The sequence below is a fragment of the Phodopus roborovskii genome, unplaced genomic scaffold (genome assembly GCF_943737965.1).
Source record: "Phodopus roborovskii unplaced genomic scaffold, PHOROB, whole genome shotgun sequence".
Classification (NCBI taxonomy): domain Eukaryota; kingdom Metazoa; phylum Chordata; class Mammalia; order Rodentia; family Cricetidae; genus Phodopus; species Phodopus roborovskii.
In genome coordinates, this window is record NW_026126433.1 from 42,312,393 (window position 1) to 42,332,628 (window position 20,236).

Genomic DNA, 20,236 nt, shown 5'->3' on the forward strand with positions numbered 1-20,236 from the left:
CCTTGATATGCATCATCTGGTGCAAGCCTCAGTGGTTCCTCGATTTGACATTCTGTCTGTCTGCCAGTTCTGCTGCTGGTCTAGGATAGAGCCATACCCCCATTGAGTCAGGGCTTCAGCAGGCTCTGAGAACCTGTGCAGGTGAATTTGGAGAAACACTTTTCCAGTCTGACATGAGGTAGGACACTCTGTGTTCAGACATCCTTCCTTCTAATGAAAACTTTCGAATGGGCTTCTCAGTTTATATGTTGGAGCTTTTGATGGATAAGGACTCACTCTCAGGGCTCCTTGTCTATTCTCGTAGAGCAGAGGCAGGGGTCACTCTTTACTGGTGCTCATCTCTTTCACTGTCACAGTTGCTTTGTGAATACCTAATTTCTCCACAACTTTAAATGCATTCATGCTGCTTATTCAAACAGCTTGTTTTCCACGTCTCCCTGTTCCCTTTCTTTGCTCTGATTCCTTATTATAAATATGAATAAAAACAGGGAGTATGGCTGTGTCACAGCCTAGATGTTGTGCTGTCTTGAAAATTTCTCCACTAAATGGAATATGAATGGTCTCTACCACAACCCCCCCAAAGTCATTATTCTCTGAAACTTCTCAAGCCTGGCCTTCACCATCTGTACGCAAATATGTGGATTTAGTGGGGAGGCATTTGCATTTGATCTGTGATAGAAGTTTCCATTTTTTCTGGGAATAGTGAATTCTTTGCATTTCTCTGGAGTGAGAAGAGAGAATACTGCTGTCTAGATAATATTTTCAAAGCTTAATGGCCTTCACATATGTGGCACTGCAGACAAGGAGCTGGGACTCTTTACCTGTGGGCAGACATGGCAAGAATGTTGGATGTGAGCAGAGCTCTGGATCTCTCATAGAAGACTCGTCATCCCAGACACTTTTTCTGAAGGCACCCAACCCATAGTTCCTTCATTTACAGTCTTGTGTACTTTTATCTTAGAGGGATTATTCTTGAAGGAAATATATTTTCTCCATGTTTAACAAACTGAACAGTCTTAAAATAATTTAATAAATGTCTCTGTCACTAAGAAAATCATCTTCAGCATCCACTGTGGAATAACCCTTCTATACACTGTGAATATGTATTACTTTCATTGGTTGATAAAGGACTGACTGGCCTATAGCTGGGCAGGAAGATATTGAGTGGGAGAGCCAGACTAGGAGGATGCTGGGAAGGATGGCAGAGTCTGGAGTCACTAGCAGACACAGAGAGAAGAAAGATGGGCATGCCATACTTTAAAAAAAAAAAAAAAAGCTACATGACAAAGCATAGATAAGAAATATGAGTTAATTTAAAATGTGAGAGTTAACTAGTAACAAACCTGAGCTATTATTGGCCGAGCATTTGTAATTAATATTAAGTCTGTGACGGTTATTTGGGAACTGGCACAAGGGAAAGAAACATCCACCAGCAAGCATCTTTATCTTTTCAATTGTTTTGGAGAAGGGAAAACAGACAAGAAGGTACCTCTGTTTCTGCAAAGCACAAGTGGTGAAGGGACAATCCGTATATCTTAGCACATTTGTGGTTTGGCAGGAAGGAGAGGATGCAAAGCAGATGTAATGTAGCCAGAGCAAAAAGTCTCCCTTCTCCAGTTACCTGCTGCTCAGGAACAGCAGGAGTCTCTACCCACGAGCCCTGTAGGTAGCCCTTCCCTTCATTCATGACCAGACAGAATCCTCCTAATTTTCTTTATCAATCCAATCTAGAATCCCCCTCCCTCTCTGTTTGTCTCTGGCCACCAATTTGAACTTCTACAACATAGTTTTCATATATTTCCTATATTTTTGGGTAACCTCAAACAAAGTCCTGAAAAACCTGTCTAGGTACAGGCTCAAAGCTAAATGGCCTTGACATGTCTGGCAGGGAGTGAGGACTCTCCACCTGAAGGCAGACATGAGGGGCTGGCCGGGGCCTGTTTTATTACCAGGGACTGAAAATCCCAATGAAATGTGAATCTGAACACAAGCCAGGAAAAGGGATCGACAGTTAAGATTAGAGTCAGCCTTGAGGGTTCTTACCGCTTTGGGGATCTGCACAGTGGAATAAAGTGTATTTGCTGCATCATCTTCCAGACTCCTTTCCTATTAATAAACAATCACAAGTGTCACCTAACTTCTGAGTCACATACACAAGATCAGGAAGACATACAATCCAGAGAAAGCAAAGTATATGCAAGAGAACATAGGAAGAAGAAAAAGAAGGTTCTGGAATAGGCATAGAAGTTCTCTTGTTAGTAACTGCTATAGTAATCGGTATTTTTTAAATATATAAAGTAAGCCATTGCCCTTTTATTCATTTTCTTTATTCCATTATTTTCTGTATTATGTTTCAATAAATTACAAAATATGTTGAGATATATCTCATAAATTATGAGTCTCCTAAGGTGGCTAAAGGCTAATATGAAATTATAGCGTCAGTGTTGTAAACTGACTTATCCAGTAGTTCAAGAGCCCTTGGAGAAACAGTGAGGATGCCCAATGAATTGAAATAAAGCAATACCAAGAACAAAGACTTATGATTAGAGAAAAACATCCTGGGTTTAAGTTTATTTTCTGACCATGCAGGGCAGCCTTGCAGTTTCTTTGGGTGTAACCTGAGCAAGAGAAAGAGAGGATGACGAAGTGATAAATTTTTGACTTAGTAAGTTGAGTAGGCTACAAAGCAGGCCAGTTTCCAACCTGCTGGGAGGAAGTGAAGACTGCCATGGTAAACCGTAAAAAGGAAAAGGTGATTCATGTAACTGCTCACATGAGTGTTCCAGGTGAGGGCAGAACCAAGTGGTCTAAAGCTCACGACTTCTGCACAGACAAGAGTAAGGCGTGGGGGAGGCAGATTGACTAAAGTTAAAGGTTATACATCTTAATTCCCTTTCTGTTTTCCTTGCTGCCCAATCTTGTAGGGAGTTGTCTCAAGTGAAGTAAGGAAAGCCTTGAAGAGATGGATTGGGTCACAGAAAAAATGGAAAAGAACTCACGTTAATGTAAGAGATTGTGCCATATTCTGCATTATCTTCCAAGTGGGGACAGAAGTTGGGCTTTTCCTGGTGGTTGTCCACTTTCTCTGTGTCTCCCTTGGAGCCTGAAACCAGGTTGAGAGACTCAAAACCTGCCTCTCTTACCTCTCATCATCTCCCCTGCCCTACAAAACCTGGATGGTCTACTCAGGGGAACCAACCCACCATCCTAGTCACTCTGAAATGGAAACGTTTTCTAGGACAGGGAACTTTCAGTGTTACAATGGAGACAATCCTGGACAAATCAGGATGAATTAGCCACTCTGTCACTCCACTTCCCAATCTCCAAATCAAGGTGGCCAAACTGGGAAGCAGAGGAGGTCAGTAATGTTCCCAGAATGCCTCTGACAAAGAGAAAGATTATCTCAAAGTTTGCATTCATAGCCTACTATTGCTGCAATCCCCCCTCTACCCCCACCATGGAGAGCACTGGTAAGGAGTGGGGAGACAAACGAGGGCTTTGGGACACTGTGTGGGGTACACTTTGGAGAGACAGAGAAAGGCTTATACAAAAGGAATGTGTCTAGCCTGAGGTGAAAAAGAACGAGGAATCTTGATGCTGATTGAGTAGAGAAGATAGGCTGGTTGGGGGTTCTGACAGGGGTGAGGATAAGGAGGGCAGGAAGACCATTGTAGGCTGGACAGGAGCAGAATCAATAATATATGATCTGTGTCATCAGAAGGGTCACACCCTTCTGAAGGAAAGACAGGATTAGACACTAGAGAGGGACCCTGTCCTCCAGAAAGAAGAAAAGTCATGCTCTCTCTAGTTTGGAGCTAAGGCATGCAGCTGCCTGTGCACTTTTTTTTGTGTATGTATACATATGTGTGTGTGTTCATATTCATGTGTGAATAGGTGTATGTGCATGCGAGTGCACGTGTGGGAAGGGTAGAGGTCAACTTTGGGTGTTGTTCCTCAGATGTTGTCTACCTTGTTTCATGAGACAGGATCTCTTGCTTTTTTTGGAACTAACTAGTTAGACTAGGATAGCTGTCGTGGCTAAGCCCCAGGGATCCACCCATTTCCACCTCCCCAGTGCTGGAATTGCAAATCATGATGCCACATCTGGATTCTTTTTTAAAATGTGGGTTCTGGGGTTTGAACTCAGATCCTCACATTTGTATGGCAATCACTTTTCTGAATGAGCTCTCTCTAGCCATTGACTTTTGACTATAAATTTGTTTGTTTGTTTGTTTTTTGTTTTTTGAGGCAGGGTTTCTCTGTATTACTTTGGAGCCTGTCCTGGAACTTGCTCTGTAGTCCAGGCTGGCCTCAAACTCATGAAGATCCACCTGTCTCTGCCTCCCAAGTGCTGGGATTAAAGGCATGTACCACCAATGCCTGGCTGACTATAAACTTCTTAAGGGAAGTGACCATGGCCTCTTATATCTTTAACACTAAATATTTCACATAAATTGATGTATTACGTGAGGAATAAAAAAATATGAAGTAGACACACACACACACACACACACACACACACACACACACACACACTTTACCTTTCCTTCTCTCTGTCCGAATAGCAAAGGGAATAGTCATCACCAGCATGACACTGAACACAATGGCCCCTGGTAGGATGTATAGGATGAAGTTGGATGACCTTAGGTCATTGGCAGAATCTTTAAAGAGAAAACAAGGAGAGGCATGAGGAATGTGGGTGTCTGGTGGAGTCACCTAGGGAAAAGGACCTAATTTCCTCCCAGCCTGCTGCTTTCCCAGAGGCCTCTCTCTAGTTGACACGGAACCTGTTTTCATAAGGAGTGGGAGCTAAAGAAGACATATTTTTCCAACCAGAGGCTCCTGGAAAGAGAAGACCATCACCTTCACAGAGATTCTGGGCAAGGATAGGGGCCGATGAACTGTGACTGATGGGATTCCTGGCCATGCAAATCAAGGTCTTGTCTTTCTCTCCTGATTTCCAAGAGATGGGGAGGATGGCACCATCATGAAACTCATTGACTCCCTGCCCTATGGCTTTCCAGCTGTAAGTCACATTGTCTCCTCCCTCTTCCATGGAGCATGTCAGTTTGGTTGTGCAGGTGCCATTCTTGTTTGCTTGCCCATCCATGGTGACTTTTGGTGTTGACAAATTCTCTGTGAAAGACATAGCACAACAGAAGAGGGAAGTTAAGACCTGAACTCAACTTTCTCTGAGTTATCCTTCTTTACCTTAGACCCGAATCTCCCTAGGACATCCAAGAAAGGTAAGGAAGCAACAGTTCAGGGAAGAATGTCTTATTCTTATCTGAGAAAGAGACTTCTTAAGTCTGCTTGGTCCTGGTTACATAGCAAGAATACTAATAGCTGCAGAAATAATCATGCAACAATAATGTAGAGACATTCACTAAGCCTGGCTGCAGGGTAAGCACTGTGCTTACTTGTATTTTAGATGTTATCTAATCTTTAGACAGAGGCTTCCTATTGCTTGTCCTGGGACTTCCTTGAACACACTTTCCTTTCTCCTTTCCAGGAGAAAATAATACCACAGTAACACTACCTTGTGCCTGCTCCTTTATGTTTAGAAGATCAGCAAATGGTTTTTGGTGAGATGGCGAGAGTCTGGCATTTGTTATCCATCCTAGATCTTGGTCCACTAAATATTTCTGTTCATATATCCTTTCCCTTGTCATCCTTTCCCCAGCTAGACTGTCTGAAGATTATCTGATTGCCTACTTCATGCAAACAATTCTTGTGTTCCATCTCTGGTTTCTCTGATACTATAGTTCAGTGCACCAGACAACTAACTCTTCTGATAGAGAGTTGAGTGGTTGTTTTGCAAGTTTAAATTTTCTAAGTGGTTTCTCTTTCCTCCTTTCCTCTCTACCTTTCTCTTTCTGTTGCCCAGGCTATCCTTTCAAACCTGAGCCCAAGCAATTCTCCTGCCGCAGCCTCTAGAGTAGCTATAACTACATGCCCAAATATATGGGTGTTTGTTCTGATTTTTGTGTCTATTTCTCAGTTGCTTAGAGTTTGTAGGGGGAGGAATGTAATTAATTTGCATCTAATGATCTTCTTAAGGTGGGCATCATTACCTTCCTTACATACATGGGAACTAAAACTTAAAGTAAATTGGCTAAGGCCATGCACATAGCAATGTGCTTCTTTGACTCTGTCTGTGTGATAGCCATTTTTTTTTTTTTGTCATTTTTGTTTTGTCTTTGAGACAGGGCTTTTCTGTGTAGCTCTGGCTGTCCTAGAACTCACTATGTAGATCAGGCTGTTCTGGAACTCAGAGATCTGCCTGCCTCTGCTCCCAAATCCTGGTACTAAAGACATATTCCACCATTGCCCAGCTGATAGCCACTTCTTAGGTTGTCCATCATCTACACTGCACAGCCTCGTATAGATTCTCAAAGTAAGTAGAGACCTTGTGGGTTAGTCTACTCTCTAATCCTTGGCGTGTGGTTACCCTAACTTAACATGAACATTTATTGTATCAGGGTGCTCATTACATCTATATGCCTGCCATCCACCATTAGAACTGAGCCTGCTTACCATAGACATACAGCTTATACTCCTGGGTGAAGGGAGACTGAAATGATGTCCTGTGGATCTCTGCACGGTAGACACCTGAGTCATTCTTCTTCAACTGGCTGAGTTTCAGGGAACTTCCATCTGGGAAGATTATTCTTTCTTTGTTATGATTTTGGAGCACTATGACATTGTCCTTAGCTATGATGGCAATAGAGAATGTATTGAATGTCCATACAACAGTGTGAAACTCTGTGAAATTCAGAGTGAAGGTCACAGATCCGCCAAGGGCACCAACCACCTCCTTCAGAGTTCCAGAAGTTGTTGTCACTGCAGACACAGAAAACCATAATGTATGCTCTTGCCACAGATTATCACATCCTTTAGGTCCTTGGAAGACCCTGAGAAATATCTCCAAGTTCAATACAAGTAGAACTCCACCCACACAAAAGCATTGAGATTAGAACCTTCTGTCTGCAAAGTCACCTGCTGCCACCACACCACATTCTCAGAGACTCCCAGCTGAGTAGACCAAGCTCTATGGCAAAATTGAAAGCCCAGCTCCATCCTCAACAGGTTTCTGCATGGGAACAACTAAGGAAGTTTCTATCTGGGTCTCTTAGGAAAGCCAGATTACTCCAGAGATAATTCAACATGAAGCTGATGAGCTAGGCTACCCAAAGCAGGATCAGTGGTTCACCAGTATAAATCAGGGCATCGGGAAGGAGAGTTGTGTGTTTGTAGTGACAGCAATAGCTGACATGTTTAAGGATGACCTTTCTTCCTAGTTTATGATATATTAGTAAACTCAAAGTCATTCCCACAAAAAGTTTTTATCCACTTGCATAACATGTTTGTGTTGAAAGAAGGCAAAAGGGGTGAGTCTTAGTGTTGGGGAGCACTGCTTGTGATGCTTACTTCATATGCTAGCAAGCACAGTAGGGTTTTCATTCCACAAGAGTTCTGTGCATTTGTTTGACACAGTCCTTGCTCACCCTGTAGAGCATGACTCTGAAGCAGTCATCACTGGTAATATGAGTCCATATGAAAGGACTCTTGGTGGAACTTCCAGAAGTGACCAACTAAGAATTTCCTGTGATAGTGACTGGGTAATTGTCTGTAAAAATCTAAGGGACAAAAGCTGGGGCTAGAAAGGGACACTGAGGCACTTTGAGTTGGAACCAAAAATTAAAGCATGTACTATTAACTTCTTTAGCTGTTAGAAGGGGAACTTTTATACTTTGGTCACACAGAGCAGGATCTATTCCCTCAGGTACAGGTCTGGGGGACCTTCAAAAGCAGTGGCTTCTCTTTCTGGAAAAAAAATTCCCATTTTCAATCAGTGCACATATACTTTGGATCCCTCCAATCCTGTCAAATTACTAGTTAAATAATGTGAGTTTTCAAAAAGCCCCTCCTCCCATAATAAAGGCTACAATGGGTTTAGACTGTTTTCACTTTAATTATCTGAAAAGTTGTAAAAAATAGTGCCAGTAAAGGTTACAGACAAAAATCAGACTTATTCTCATTGTTTTGATCAGTTGATGTGCCCATTCTTTCATTTCAACGACAGAGGCAAAAAGGGTAAATATTTTGAAGTCAGGTAAAGATTGGGCATCACTTTGTCCCCCAAGTGAGTCCAATTCTTGGACCTTCAAGTAATTTCATTTTCATAGTAGCTTTTTTTGGAGATGTATTAGTCCCTTTAATGGTATGTATCAGTCCTTTTCTAAAGTAATAACAAAACACTTGAAGCTGGACACTTTATATAAAGAAAAAAGGTTTATTTAACTTATGGTTCTAGAGGCTGAAAAATCTGACAATGTGAAGCCTTTGATGAAGATTCTCTTGGCTGGGTCACAAGGTGGCCAAGAAACAGAAAGGGGACCACCTTTGAACAGAAGAGGCCAAGGACAGAATGGCCTCACCACAACACATCTGCTCTCAGGACTGTTAACTTACTCCAAGAAAGTGGAAGTAATTCTTTCTCAGCGTGGTACCCTCATCACCTAACACCCTCTGCTAGGCCCCTCAAAGGCTTTATCACCTCTAACTCACCACACTGAGGACCAGGCACTTAGTATGGGTATGACAGACCACGTCTAAACCATAGCAAAGTGCTGGAGGAATCAAAGTGAGAGTATGGCCATAGTATGTCAGCATGTGTGTACCTGTGTAAGCCAGGAGGAAGCCCTCTTTTCACTCCCTCACAGTAGGTTTCTGTTTTCTCAGGGTAAACATCACCAGATTAAGTAATGTGGGGCAAGTGTGAAGAAACATCTGAAATTCACTGTTCCTGTTAGGATGAAAGTCGGGGATGACATGGGGCAAAGTGCTTCATTAACGACTACCAACACTTCTCTTCCTCCCCCTCCTCTTCTTATTTTTCTTTCCCTTTTTCTTTTTCTGAATCTGGCTTCACACTTGCTATGTAACTAAGCAACCAAGAATGGCCATGAACTCTTTTTTTCAATAAAAATATTTTTTATTAGATTTTTTAAATTTGATTTTATGTGAATGAATGTTTTGTCTCTCTGTGTGTATGTATACCATGTGTGGGCCTGCCAAAGTCAGAAGAGGGCATTAGATACTCTGGAACTGGCGTTACAGATGGTTGTGAGCCACCATGTGGGTGCTGGGAATTGAACCCAAGTTTTCTGCAAGAGCAACGAATTGCTTTTAAGTGCCAACCCTATCCAGATTATTGTTCTATTTGAAGAGTATCTTCAAGATGGAAAAGGAAGTTAACTGAAGGCAACAGCTCCCTGCCCCTTCCTAAATAGTAGATTAAGGAACAAAAAGCAGTGTTGGTAAATTCTAGTAGGTTTAGTTTTATTATCCCAGGACTGGAAATGGGATCTAGAAACCAGGGACATTAGCAAATTGTTCAAAGCGAAACTTTTTAGTGTGCTGTCTTTACTGCCTCCTGGAATGACTGCAGTTTGCTCAGATTTAAGCAGATCATGTTTGCTATGCTGGGCCTTTTTTAGGAGCTAAAGACAGAACTGAGGGCTTGGGCAAGATGGTCACAATTCGTGTACTCATAAAGTTTCAAGAAATCAACAACTAAGCAACTATGTGCTATGAGAAGGGAACTAATGAGTGCCGTGAGGATTGCATGGGAGGGCTTAACCTGACCCGTGGAATCAGAAGAATCTAGAGTCTGGACTCTTGGCAAAGCATCCGAAAAATCTGCCCTTGAGAACCACATAGTAGAGTTACTAGAAAGATCACATAACGTTTAAGTCCATTTTCAATTTTCTGCTGGTCCACATTCCTAGTTTTCTTGGGCTAATATGTAGCCCACAGGCTATAAGTTGGATATGTTTGTAATTCAAAGCCTTGTTCAAAGCCATACCTCTGGAATACCTTGACACATGTGTTCCTACATTTTTACTTTTCAAGAAAGAAATATCCCTGTTCTCCTTTTTTTTTTTTCTTTTTTTGTGAATTAGCCAACAACCAGTCTACAAGCATTATGTCCCAGATTACCTTGCCACATAAGGATATGGTGGCCTCTCTTCCTACCAGGATTCTACAGGATGAAAAAGGACTCTGGTCTTCAGTGAGAGTCAGAGGATCCAGGATATACTCTGGCTTCTCCACAGTCATAATTCCAGAGACAAACACTGGGTGTCTGTAAGCCGGGCTGATGGGCTTATCTTTGTTGATCTTCAGAACAAGCCCAGGGGATGAGAGTTAACACATTCCATTTATAAATGGGGCTAACATGGCTCAGTGACTCTTCCAAGACCACAAAAATAGCAGGGGTATACTCAGCAGTAGCTATTTTGATGGGTGCACATGGGCCCAAGTTGAACCCCAGTTTGAGAGAGAGGGAGGGGCAGAATCCTTCATCTTAGAGGCCTGTGTTTTGATTTTTCTTTCTTTTTTTTAAATTTACATTTTGAGTTTCAGTTCTCTAATACCTTACAGGAACAAAAACACCTTTAAATCCTAGGAATTTTGGGAAGTTGAAGAGTGAATGTAGATGTGAGAGAAACTTTTGACAGATTTAGACAGTGTGGCAGCGTGGTAGGTGGAGCCAAGGGCCAGAAGGCCTTTGAGAAAGCTTCCCATTTTTCAAGTTTCACTTCTGAAACATGAGAGAAAATACTTCACAAAATTCAGCAGTAACTTTGGAGTTCAGGCCCTACTGCACATCTCCCAGGAAGCCTGCCTGGAGCGGTGGATGGTGCTGGACCAGGAGACTGTCGGCCTTCTGTCTTTCTGTCTTGGGTGTCAGGATATACTTCAGAGCAGAATGAGACAACATCTCTTCCCTCTTGTCAGTGCCCTTTCTTCTTTTCACTTCTCCCTCTTGTCACATTCCCCAAAAAGGCCAAAATTTGAGTGGAAAGTAGGAATACGAAGCCATAAGATACAGCTACCACCCCAGGAGGGCAAGCCGGGAGGAAAATGCTATGGTGGAAACATCACCGCAGCCCCTGGCATCCATATATCCAAAGAGTCTGGAATGTTATGGTGGAAGTTCCACCCAAACCCCCTCCCCTCTCCCTGCTGCATCTCAGAAAGCCTGACAAATGATGACCCCCTCCCCCAGAGATACTCAAGACCACTCCCACAGGATATTTAAATTGGCCCCCAAAAAATAGACTCATGGTTTTCTGCTCTCTTTCCCTTCTACTCTCTGGAGAACTGGAAGGCCATCCGGGAGTGTTGTAGCCATTAAATATGGGCTTTTTCTAATTCAGTTTGATTTGGTCTGATTTGGATTGCTGCATGGGTGAAGAGGCTTATCTGGGTGTAGAAACTTTTCAGAAAACACAGGGGACCGTCCTGGCAAAGCTCCACAGCCTGTCAGGCCAGCCCTTGAGAATGCCGCAAATGCACCAGCACACTGGACCTTCCTCTTCTTGGGAATCAAGAACAGATCATCTCAGAACTGGGAGGGCTCTTCAGGGGGAAAAATTCGTCTGATTCTATTCTGCTTGCCAGATGGGGAGACTAGTTTCCAGAGACTCTGGGTGATGTGGGAGGCCAGGACCAAGGCACTAAGGGCAAGACTTCTGTACCTCTTGCTACAATTGTAGTCTCAAAAATCTCAGTCTTCCTGGGGAGCTCAGGGGGAGGTGCAAAGTGGGAGGTGCAGAGAACAGAGTGCTAAAGCTTGGAGCTTCCTCACTGCCATTGAGGCCTCAACCGTAGATAGATAGCATCATTTACATATTTGTTTTGTTTGTAAGTGGGAAACACTGCTCCCATAAGGAAAAAACAAACAAACAAACAACCCAAAAAACAAAACAACAACAGCAAAAACCTAACCAACCAACCAACCAACCAACCAGACAAATGAGTGACCCTTTAGTTAGCTTCTTTTCTAATGTCCCTGACAATTACATTGTAAGTCAATACCATGGGGTACACACACAACAGAACTCACACTTTCCCATGGTCACACTTCTTGCCTGATACATCCATCCTCTGAGTTTGCATCAAAGCCTGTTACCACTCTGCCTCTTGTTTGTTTCCCATCCCCTTCTCCATGTTTCTTCTGCTTCTTTGCAGTGGTACCGTATACCCCGCACTCATCTTTGTTTTCCTTAAAACCATTGTATGACTTGGTCATTACAAAATAATCAGAGGAACACACTGCTGCCCCTGTTATCCTGATGAGAACATCAAGGCTTCAAAAGCAAACCTTGTGGCTCCATCAAATTGATCAGAGTGGCATCCCTTTGATATAGCCAAGCCCCCAAAATAGTGCTACCTGCTTGTTGAGGGAGGGTCGTTCCAGTCCCTATCTTGGGCTCCTGTACCTGGAGAAGGAAGAAACCCCATCTGGCTCTTGCTGTGGGAGGCTCAGTTCAAATGCATTTGAACACCTTTGCAGTGTCAGGTGTCATGGTGGTTAGCATCTAGTGTGCTGGAGACAGTGCCAGCTGTGGAAACTCAGTCTCTGCTTTACCCTGTAATTGCTGTGTGATGTTGCCTATGAAACTCGACTTTTCTCAGCTTAAATTTATCTTTAAATCCCTGTCTTACAGATTTGTAAGGAGATGGTACAAAAAGTACAGATATGATAGCTATGAAAGTTTTTCAGAGAGAGAGAGAGAGAGAGACCCATGTGTCAGAGAACACTGAGTATAGTAAAATTAGAAACTTAAATGACAATTATTACTTAATTAATTTGCTTTTGCTATTTCACTTTAAAAAATCACAGTAATTCTGCAAGTTAGTTTATTATGCATAGGAAAGCAAAGCTCAAAGTACCAAGATGCTGGCTCACATCAATCCAGTGCAGAGTTAAACCAGTATCCAGGGTCTGTACTGCTTCCACTACTCTGCCTTTTGGACATTCTAGGACAATCTCCGACTTGTCTCAGCCATGGGAGATGTAACACCAGACTGCCCCCAGCTTGTTGGAGTAGAGTAGCAGGGACCCAGGTTACATGCCCAACATGCTACATACTACACACCCCTCCCAGGTGAGCACCTGGGCTTTTTTGAAACTCTGACATGCCTTCCCCCATCTCCTCTTTAAATTCTAATTCTGATCACCATTTCCGTTCAGGTAGTAATTTTAGAAACAAGAGTGTTTTAGAGCAACCTACTTAGGGCCAGGTGTTTCCTAGCAATTCAAGCTTTGATGAATTCAAGGAGGAGTGACAGTCTGTAGATTTGAGTCACTTAGTATGGTAGTAAGGTTTGGTATGAGGAGGAAAAGACTGAAAATGCTATGTGGTTTGGTTATTTCAGGTATGTTTATTGTGTACAGATATGACAGCTATGAAAGCCCCAGAGAGAGAGAGAGAGAGAGAGAGAGAGCCAGCCCTCATGGTGGTACCCCATGTGTCAGAGAACTCGGAATATAGTAGAATCTTTCATTACCATCATACCAATGGCAGGGTCATAAAGTCCCCCAGTCCTTCACATGAGTGAACACAGAGTACCTGTAGTTAATTAATTTTTTTTAAGCAGAGGCAGGTTGGATTGCTTTGGTTAAGAGAAAATAAATTCAAATAGTTGATTTTGTTGATCTCATTTTTATGCACCATCATTAAATCTATTTAGAAACATACTCATTAAAATGTTTATGAATAAACACATAGCTGTATAACTTTACATCTAAAGTTGTTTTTAAAGGATGGGAGGCTAAAAGAGCGAGACCCTGAAGCCCAGGGTAGCAATGACATTCTCCATTTAAGTCATGACCAATCTGATCAGAACCCAGGTCTGTAAATCCCAGTCCCAGTTTGTTCAATCTCTCCTTCCCAGGTAGAAGGGACTTAGTTCCAAGAGCTGTTTCTTTTCTTCTCCACCACATCAGTGGTTAATTAAAAAGCAATGCTAAATGATTGGAGACCCCAGAGTTAACTGGGGAGTCTGGGATTATGTCTCAGGACGAGGAAGTCAGGAGAATGGGACAAGATAGGGCTAGACTCACCTGAGAGCTGACAGAGGACAGAGGTAAAGATGATGAATGTGGAGAAACCAGCCATATCCTTTTCAAGTTGTCAGTAAGTCAAAGAAAGAAAACTCACTAACACATCTGACTTTTCTAGCCTCAGCTGGTATTTAAACTAGGTAGGAGGAGTCATGTTAGAATGTGTCATCTGTCACAGCAATAATATTTCCAAAGGGAAGGAAACAATGATTGACAAGGTTCTTATTTTCTATTACAGGTAAGGAATCACTCTTTGTGGGAATTTTTAAATAGAAAGGTTTGCCTTTTTTATTTTACCTGGTACTACTTTTTGAGATTTTTTTTTCTTTCCTTTTATCTATTCTTTGTGTCTTTCACATCATACATCTCCATTGCAACCATTTCCCCATCTCTTTATATCCATCCTCTGCTCTTGCACACATCCCCAAAAAAAATAAAATTTAAGAGAAAAAAGAGAGAAAAATGAAAAAGAAAGGGAGGGAAAAAAAATCAGTCTCGTCATGGAAGCTGCAGTGTGACACAGTGAGTCACATAGCAAACCCCTTTTCCATGCATCCTTACTTGCAAGTGTTCGTTGCAAAGAGTCACTGGTCTGGTTCAAGACCTCTGGTTTCTGTTTCCCTAATGCTGGTCCCTCTTCACTGGAACGCCTCTTCGTTATCCTGCTGTTGCCCTGTGTTGTGGAAATCCGGTCCCTTCACGCGCTCCACCAGCTCACATAAGTTACCCGTTTCTTCTAAGAGGTTCAGAAACAGGAAATAGGTTAGATGGGGGCTGGGAGGGCAGCAGAGAAAGAATAGCATTTAATAAGTTTTTCTAAATGCCACTCGCTGTGCTGAGAGTGCGTGTTGCCTTATTTATTCTTCCCATAAACCTATGAATGAAATTCTACTACGCAGCCTGTTTTATAGTCGAGAAATTGTAGCTTATGACTTATGACAACAACATCAAAGACTTCTTTTGGAGCTGGAGAGATGGCTTAGTGGTTAACAGCACATGCTACTGTTCCAGAGGACTGGAGTTCTGATCCCAGCACCCACATAGAGGGATTCAGGGGATCGGGCACTTCCTGTGGCCTCAGAGAGCAGCACTTGCACATATGATATACTCACATACAGAGACATACACATATGCATAAATAACAGTAAAAATAGAGGTGTTTTAACCAAAAGAAAGTACTATGAGAATAAAAGGACACGTTATAAGAGTGGGAGGAGATATTTGCAATGTTCATAATCATGAGGGATAATATATATATATATGTGTATATATATACGCATATATATATATATATATGAATATATATATCATCTATATCAGAGGCAGGGGGATCTCTGTGAGTTTTAGGCCAGCCTGAGCTACACAGTGAGTTCCAGGCCAACCAGGGCTACATAGTTAAGACACTGTCTCAAAAAATGTTTTGAACAGTAACTCAATCAAGAAACTCAAATATGTTATTAAAAGTGTGTCCAAAGGGTTGATGAAGAGAAAATACAAGGGAGATAATGCCAATATAAGTGCTTAAAAGTTCAATAGTGGCATTACTAAGAATAAATTATATAAAAAAACTAACATTATTTTAAATAAAAGGAAAAATGGTTAAAAAGAAAGAACAATCAAGAAATGAGCAGCAGACTAAACCCAACTACATTAATACTTATATTAAGCATAAATAGACAAAAAATTAATGGGGAGAAAACAGGAAGACAGGCAGGATGGAGGAATGGGTGGAGGCTTCATAGTAAATGTCCTTTAAAGATGGGTAGGTAAGAGTGATGCTGCATATAATTCTGAATGCATAGAAAGTCCAGCTCTCCAGATGGCAGCAGAAAATCCAAGAGTAGAACTGTGAAGGGAAGAGCAAGGGGGAAGCCTGAAATGAATGATGTAAGCACAAATCCAGGCATGTCTTACCTGGGATGTGAACTGTGCTCTCAGCTTCTCAGTGACCAGACCATGGCACTGTGACACACACCATTGGGTTTCAGACTCCTACTTTTGTGGACACTCCACCTCTTTCTTATCATTCAGCAACCTTCATAAATCCCTGCCTCCTCTGCCTTCCCCAGAGCACTGAGTTATAGTGTCTTTGTTTTTTCAAATGCTTGCATTCTTGTATTGAGTCTGGATCATCCAAGTTAGGTTACCGGTTAAATTATTTTTTAAAATAGGACTTTTCTTTTAACAGAAATATTCAAAGTGTTCAAGAGTGACTAGTTTGTAATAGGGTTGGGGTGAGATTTTTTTCTTTTCTCCTTGGTTGGTGTTTGGGGCATCAGGCTAGGCCCTAGTACTCCCCTGAAAGTAGACACTTGTAAGGAGTAAGGTTTATTTGTCCGCCGTTGGTCTTTCCCCGCCATTGCTGCGCCAGCCCCAAATAATACATAGAGACTCTGTATTTGATATAATGCTGTTGGCCAGGTACTAGTTTCTTGTCGGCTAGCTCTGTCTTAATTATTAACCAATTTCTATGTATTTCCACTTGGTCTTACCAGGGAGAGGCGGCTGGCAGTTCTGCTTTCTCCAGACTCTCCATCTTGACTCCTTCTTACTCCTTCCTCTTCCCTCCTTGTCTCCTAGTCCCTCTTATCTTGCTTTCCTATTGGCCAACAGTGCTTTATTCATTAACCAGTATGAGAAATATATATACATAATGGCATCTCCCATCAGACACTATCTGAAAAAAAAAATGACTGCTATCAAAGTGAAAACCCACCAAGAGCATATAGTTATAGCCAGGTAACAAATGATCACCCATTAGTATCCACTCATTGTAAGATAGTAAATGAATATTAATAGAACAGAATCATTAAGGTATTAGGTCCTGTGGATATGAGTAGAAGGGAAAAAGAAAAAGTAGAAATGATTTGTATTGGGTTGAGAAAAAAGGAGAGGAGGGAAAAACTAAATAGAATGAGGAAAGCACATGGCTACAGGGGTCATGATGGGAAATGAGGCAGTTTTGGCTAAAGATAGAGTGAAAACAGAAAGGTAAAAAAATGCAATCCAATAACTAAGAAGAGTTTCAGGTCTTAGGAGTCTGGACCTCAGAGACCCTGAAAAGTAGGCCAGCCTGTGCTCTTTGGGAAAGCCCATGAAAATGAAAATTAAAAATTAAAGAACAGAGAAAGGAGAGTGGTGTAAGAGCCAGAGGAGAAGTAACAGTGAGTACAAGAGAAGAGCTCAGAGCAGGGCAGATCTGGCCTCCAGCACAGATGCTAGTGAAAGAGAAATTCATGTGAAGGGAAGCGTGGCTTGGGTATATGTGTTCATGTGAATGGGGTCCTACCCTCCCAGTCTCAACTTTCTTGGTGTTCCTTCCTGGGGTCCCAAACACCTGTTACACCTCTGAATTGGAATCCTTTAAGACCCCCCCCAACACACACACACAATCTATGGTGTTCTACCCACCAGGTTTTTGCATACAGTTAGGGAATGCTTGCTTCTGTTTCCTGAAAATTATAACCAGTCTAGGACTCCCAAGCTGCTGACTTTTGAAAATGGTGTTCCACCATTGCTCTCATGGAGAGCTTTCTCTCCTATGTATGCCACTATACAGCACACCTTTTCTCTCCCTTCTGTGTTTCTTTTTAATATCTCTAGTATATACAAGTGAAATGAAAGTAGATGTTGGGAGGCTGGGGTTGGAATGGTCTAGGTGGGGATGGGTGGGGTGAGTGGAAGGGAATGTCAGATGGGGGAAAACCAAATTAAAGATTGGAAACTTACCATTTCATAAGCTTATTTAAAGTTTAATAATTGGAATTTGAACCCAGGTACCTTGTATGAGTGGACAGTACTCCCATCCGAAGCCATAGGTTATTAAATGGAAATCCCAATGTCAGGTGTAAGACACCTCCTTACAAATGGTTGGTCAGGGAGGTCAGGGAGTCCAGGCTATCACCACTGCTCTTGGTTGCCCACCAGAATTTGATGGTAAGACCCTACTACTAAAGACATCATACACGAACTTTGGATACAGAACAGAGATGCCAAGCTGGGAAGATTCCTTTCTGCTGGCTAGCTTTCACAGTTCTAGAAGGTGCATGCTATTTCAGGCTACTGGTGGAGAAAAGGCTCTAACAGTCTTACTTAACTTTGAAACTTGCAAACTTTAATACTGATCTATCTGACAAGATACCCATTGGTACAACAGTAGCACAACTATGATGTGAATATCCAGGTACATTCTGATTGGATGTGGGGCCTGTTTCATGGGAAGGAGCCCCTGCTTGATACTGTAAATTTAGTCAAGAACCTGTGAACTGGGCCAAGTCATAGGCCTTCAAAGGGGGAACCTATCACCATTATTATGCTAAATGGGCATACTGTTGAACTGCCTTCTGAGCACTCACATTTATACCTTGGTCAGAGATGCTTCTTGTAGCTGTGGGCACTGGTTAGTGCAGAAACTCATAACTGTTAAAAAAAAAAAAAACAGATGATGGTGGAGAGTCTAAACTTTAAACAAGATATCCGTACTACCACTCTGCCCCCCAACCCCACCCAGGGCTCAGGAAGCATCGTGGAAGAAGGGTGGAAAGAATGTAAGAACTGGAAGACAAGGAGGTTCGCTGTGAAATGTTGTCTTCTGATCACCATACTGCCCTCAAGCTCATGCCTGCAGCTGTGGTTACCTGCACAGGCTCTGCCAACCTGGGCCTTCAACACCTCATCTTGAGTAGGGGTGATGCTCATAGAGCCCCACCCTCCCCAAGGGACTATTGTTGGTTAGTGGTTGCTGGGGGAAGGAGTATCATTTTCTTCAGTGGTGTAACCACTGACAAATAGCCGGTGCTCAAACAACTCCACCAGTGCTCATGCGGGTAACCCTGATTAAATTCAGCAAATCACATATGCCAAGAAACATGAAAGTAAGAGCGTGACTTCTCAGGAAGAATAGTTTCAATAAGACGAGGGTGGACAAGAGGGTGACAGGTGTGAAAAATGACTAAAATTCACCATATTTGTGATGAAACTGCCAACGAATAATTTAAAAAGGGGGGGTGTGAAAAACAACAAAAATGCCCATTACTGAGAGTATAGCTCAGGTTTTCTGAGGCTCTCCCTTGGGTGAGGCTTGACTCATTCTCTCTCACTTGAATGCTGGAGCTACACAAATCCACCAATCCATTTGGGATAGATTGAACCTTCCTCTGTTCTACTTTTATCATTTTCTGTTTTACCTTGCTATCAAATTGGAGGTTTTTTGATTCTTCCCTGCCTCTTCTGACAGCTTTAATCAACTTTACTCAGCTTCTTCCCTGGAGAACTTACAGATCATGCCAGCATGCCATCTATCATCTTCCAACTTGGTTCATAGGCTGATACTTACTGTTAACCTTGACAGCTCAGTTAAAAGTCAGAGACGTACTTTTCTAAACCTGTCTTATTAGTAAATATTTCATTATTAGGACAAAAACCCACATGCAGTGACGTTAAGTCCCATCATATTTTATCCTATAATAGATATTAGAGTATTGCTTGCTTTCACAACACACTGTACAGATGTGGACAGTGGAAGAAATAATAGTTGCAATCGTGATTCCCAAAATTCTTGCCAAACAGAATGAAGATGTGAAAGAAATTATTTATACAAATTGACCCAGAAGGGACTTGGGTAATTCAGGTCTTTCCTTGTTACTGTAACTGACCAGGTCAAGATTTTTTTGTGTATGTGCAATATAGAGAGAATTATGAAAGGGAAAGAGGCCCAGATGGAGCCAAATGAGATCACTGAAAAGTCCTGAGGTGCCCCTTCAAGGACTACTTGGAGAGAAATTGAAAAAGAAAGACTAAGCTAAAATAAAAAGTAAACTGCCTTTGAAAGCTAAATTAAAACCAGCAGCACTGGCCAGCACCCCTTCTTGTCCATGAGGTCCCAATCTGTCTTGTTCTCATTGGTTTTTTTTTTTTTTGTGGCAAATCTCTCTTATCAATAGAGTGAAATATTTCTAGGTTAAGTCTTAAGCTTAAGGATTCCTTTATCTCAATGTCTTAGGCCATATTACTTGGTCTTTTGACCTAACAACTTCAATTTTACATCTGAACCTTCCTATGTACCAAATCAACTCTTGTTTTCTCATTTTCCTATTTCACTCAAAGTATCTTCTCCATCTTAGTAAATTGCTGGCAGAGTCACTCAGCTTTTCAGGACACATACTTGTGATTTTCCTTACCTGCACTCTGTCATGTCCCATATTCAACTGTCAGCAAATTCTATGGACTCTATGCTTTGGTTTGAATACAAGTAGTGTTCCCCAAAGGTCTATGTGTTAAAGGTTTTGTCTTCAAGGTGATACTATTGGGCAGTGC

General features: G+C 42.0%; 1 protein-coding gene across 1 annotated transcript; it reads right to left on the bottom strand.

The window, feature by feature from the left end:
- Positions 1-445: 445 nt before the first annotated feature.
- Positions 446-14,005, bottom strand: Slamf7 (SLAM family member 7). The gene is made up of 7 exons (XM_051186285.1): positions 13,922-14,005; positions 6,538-6,843; positions 4,864-5,136; positions 4,542-4,661; positions 3,000-3,103; positions 2,044-2,106; positions 446-821 (listed from the first exon to the last, which is right to left on the bottom strand). Exons 1-7 carry the CDS (start codon positions 13,974-13,976, stop codon positions 780-782), a joined length of 963 nt encoding a protein of 320 aa, XP_051042242.1. The 5' UTR covers positions 13,977-14,005; the 3' UTR covers positions 446-779.
- Positions 14,006-20,236: the final 6,231 nt, after the last annotated feature.

Coding starts and splice junctions, on each gene's coding strand:
- Slamf7 (XM_051186285.1), bottom strand. CDS start 13,976: ATGGCTGGTTTCTCCACATTCATCATCTTTACCTCTGTCCTCTGTCAG. Junction 6,844..13,921: donor TGTCCTCTGTCAGCTCTCAG/GTGAGTCTAGCC, acceptor CTGTGTCTGCAG/TGACAACAACTTCTGGAACT. Junction 2,107..2,999: donor GCACAATCTCTTACATTAAC/GTGAGTTCTTTT, acceptor GTTTATTAATAG/GAAAGGAGTCTGGAAGATGA.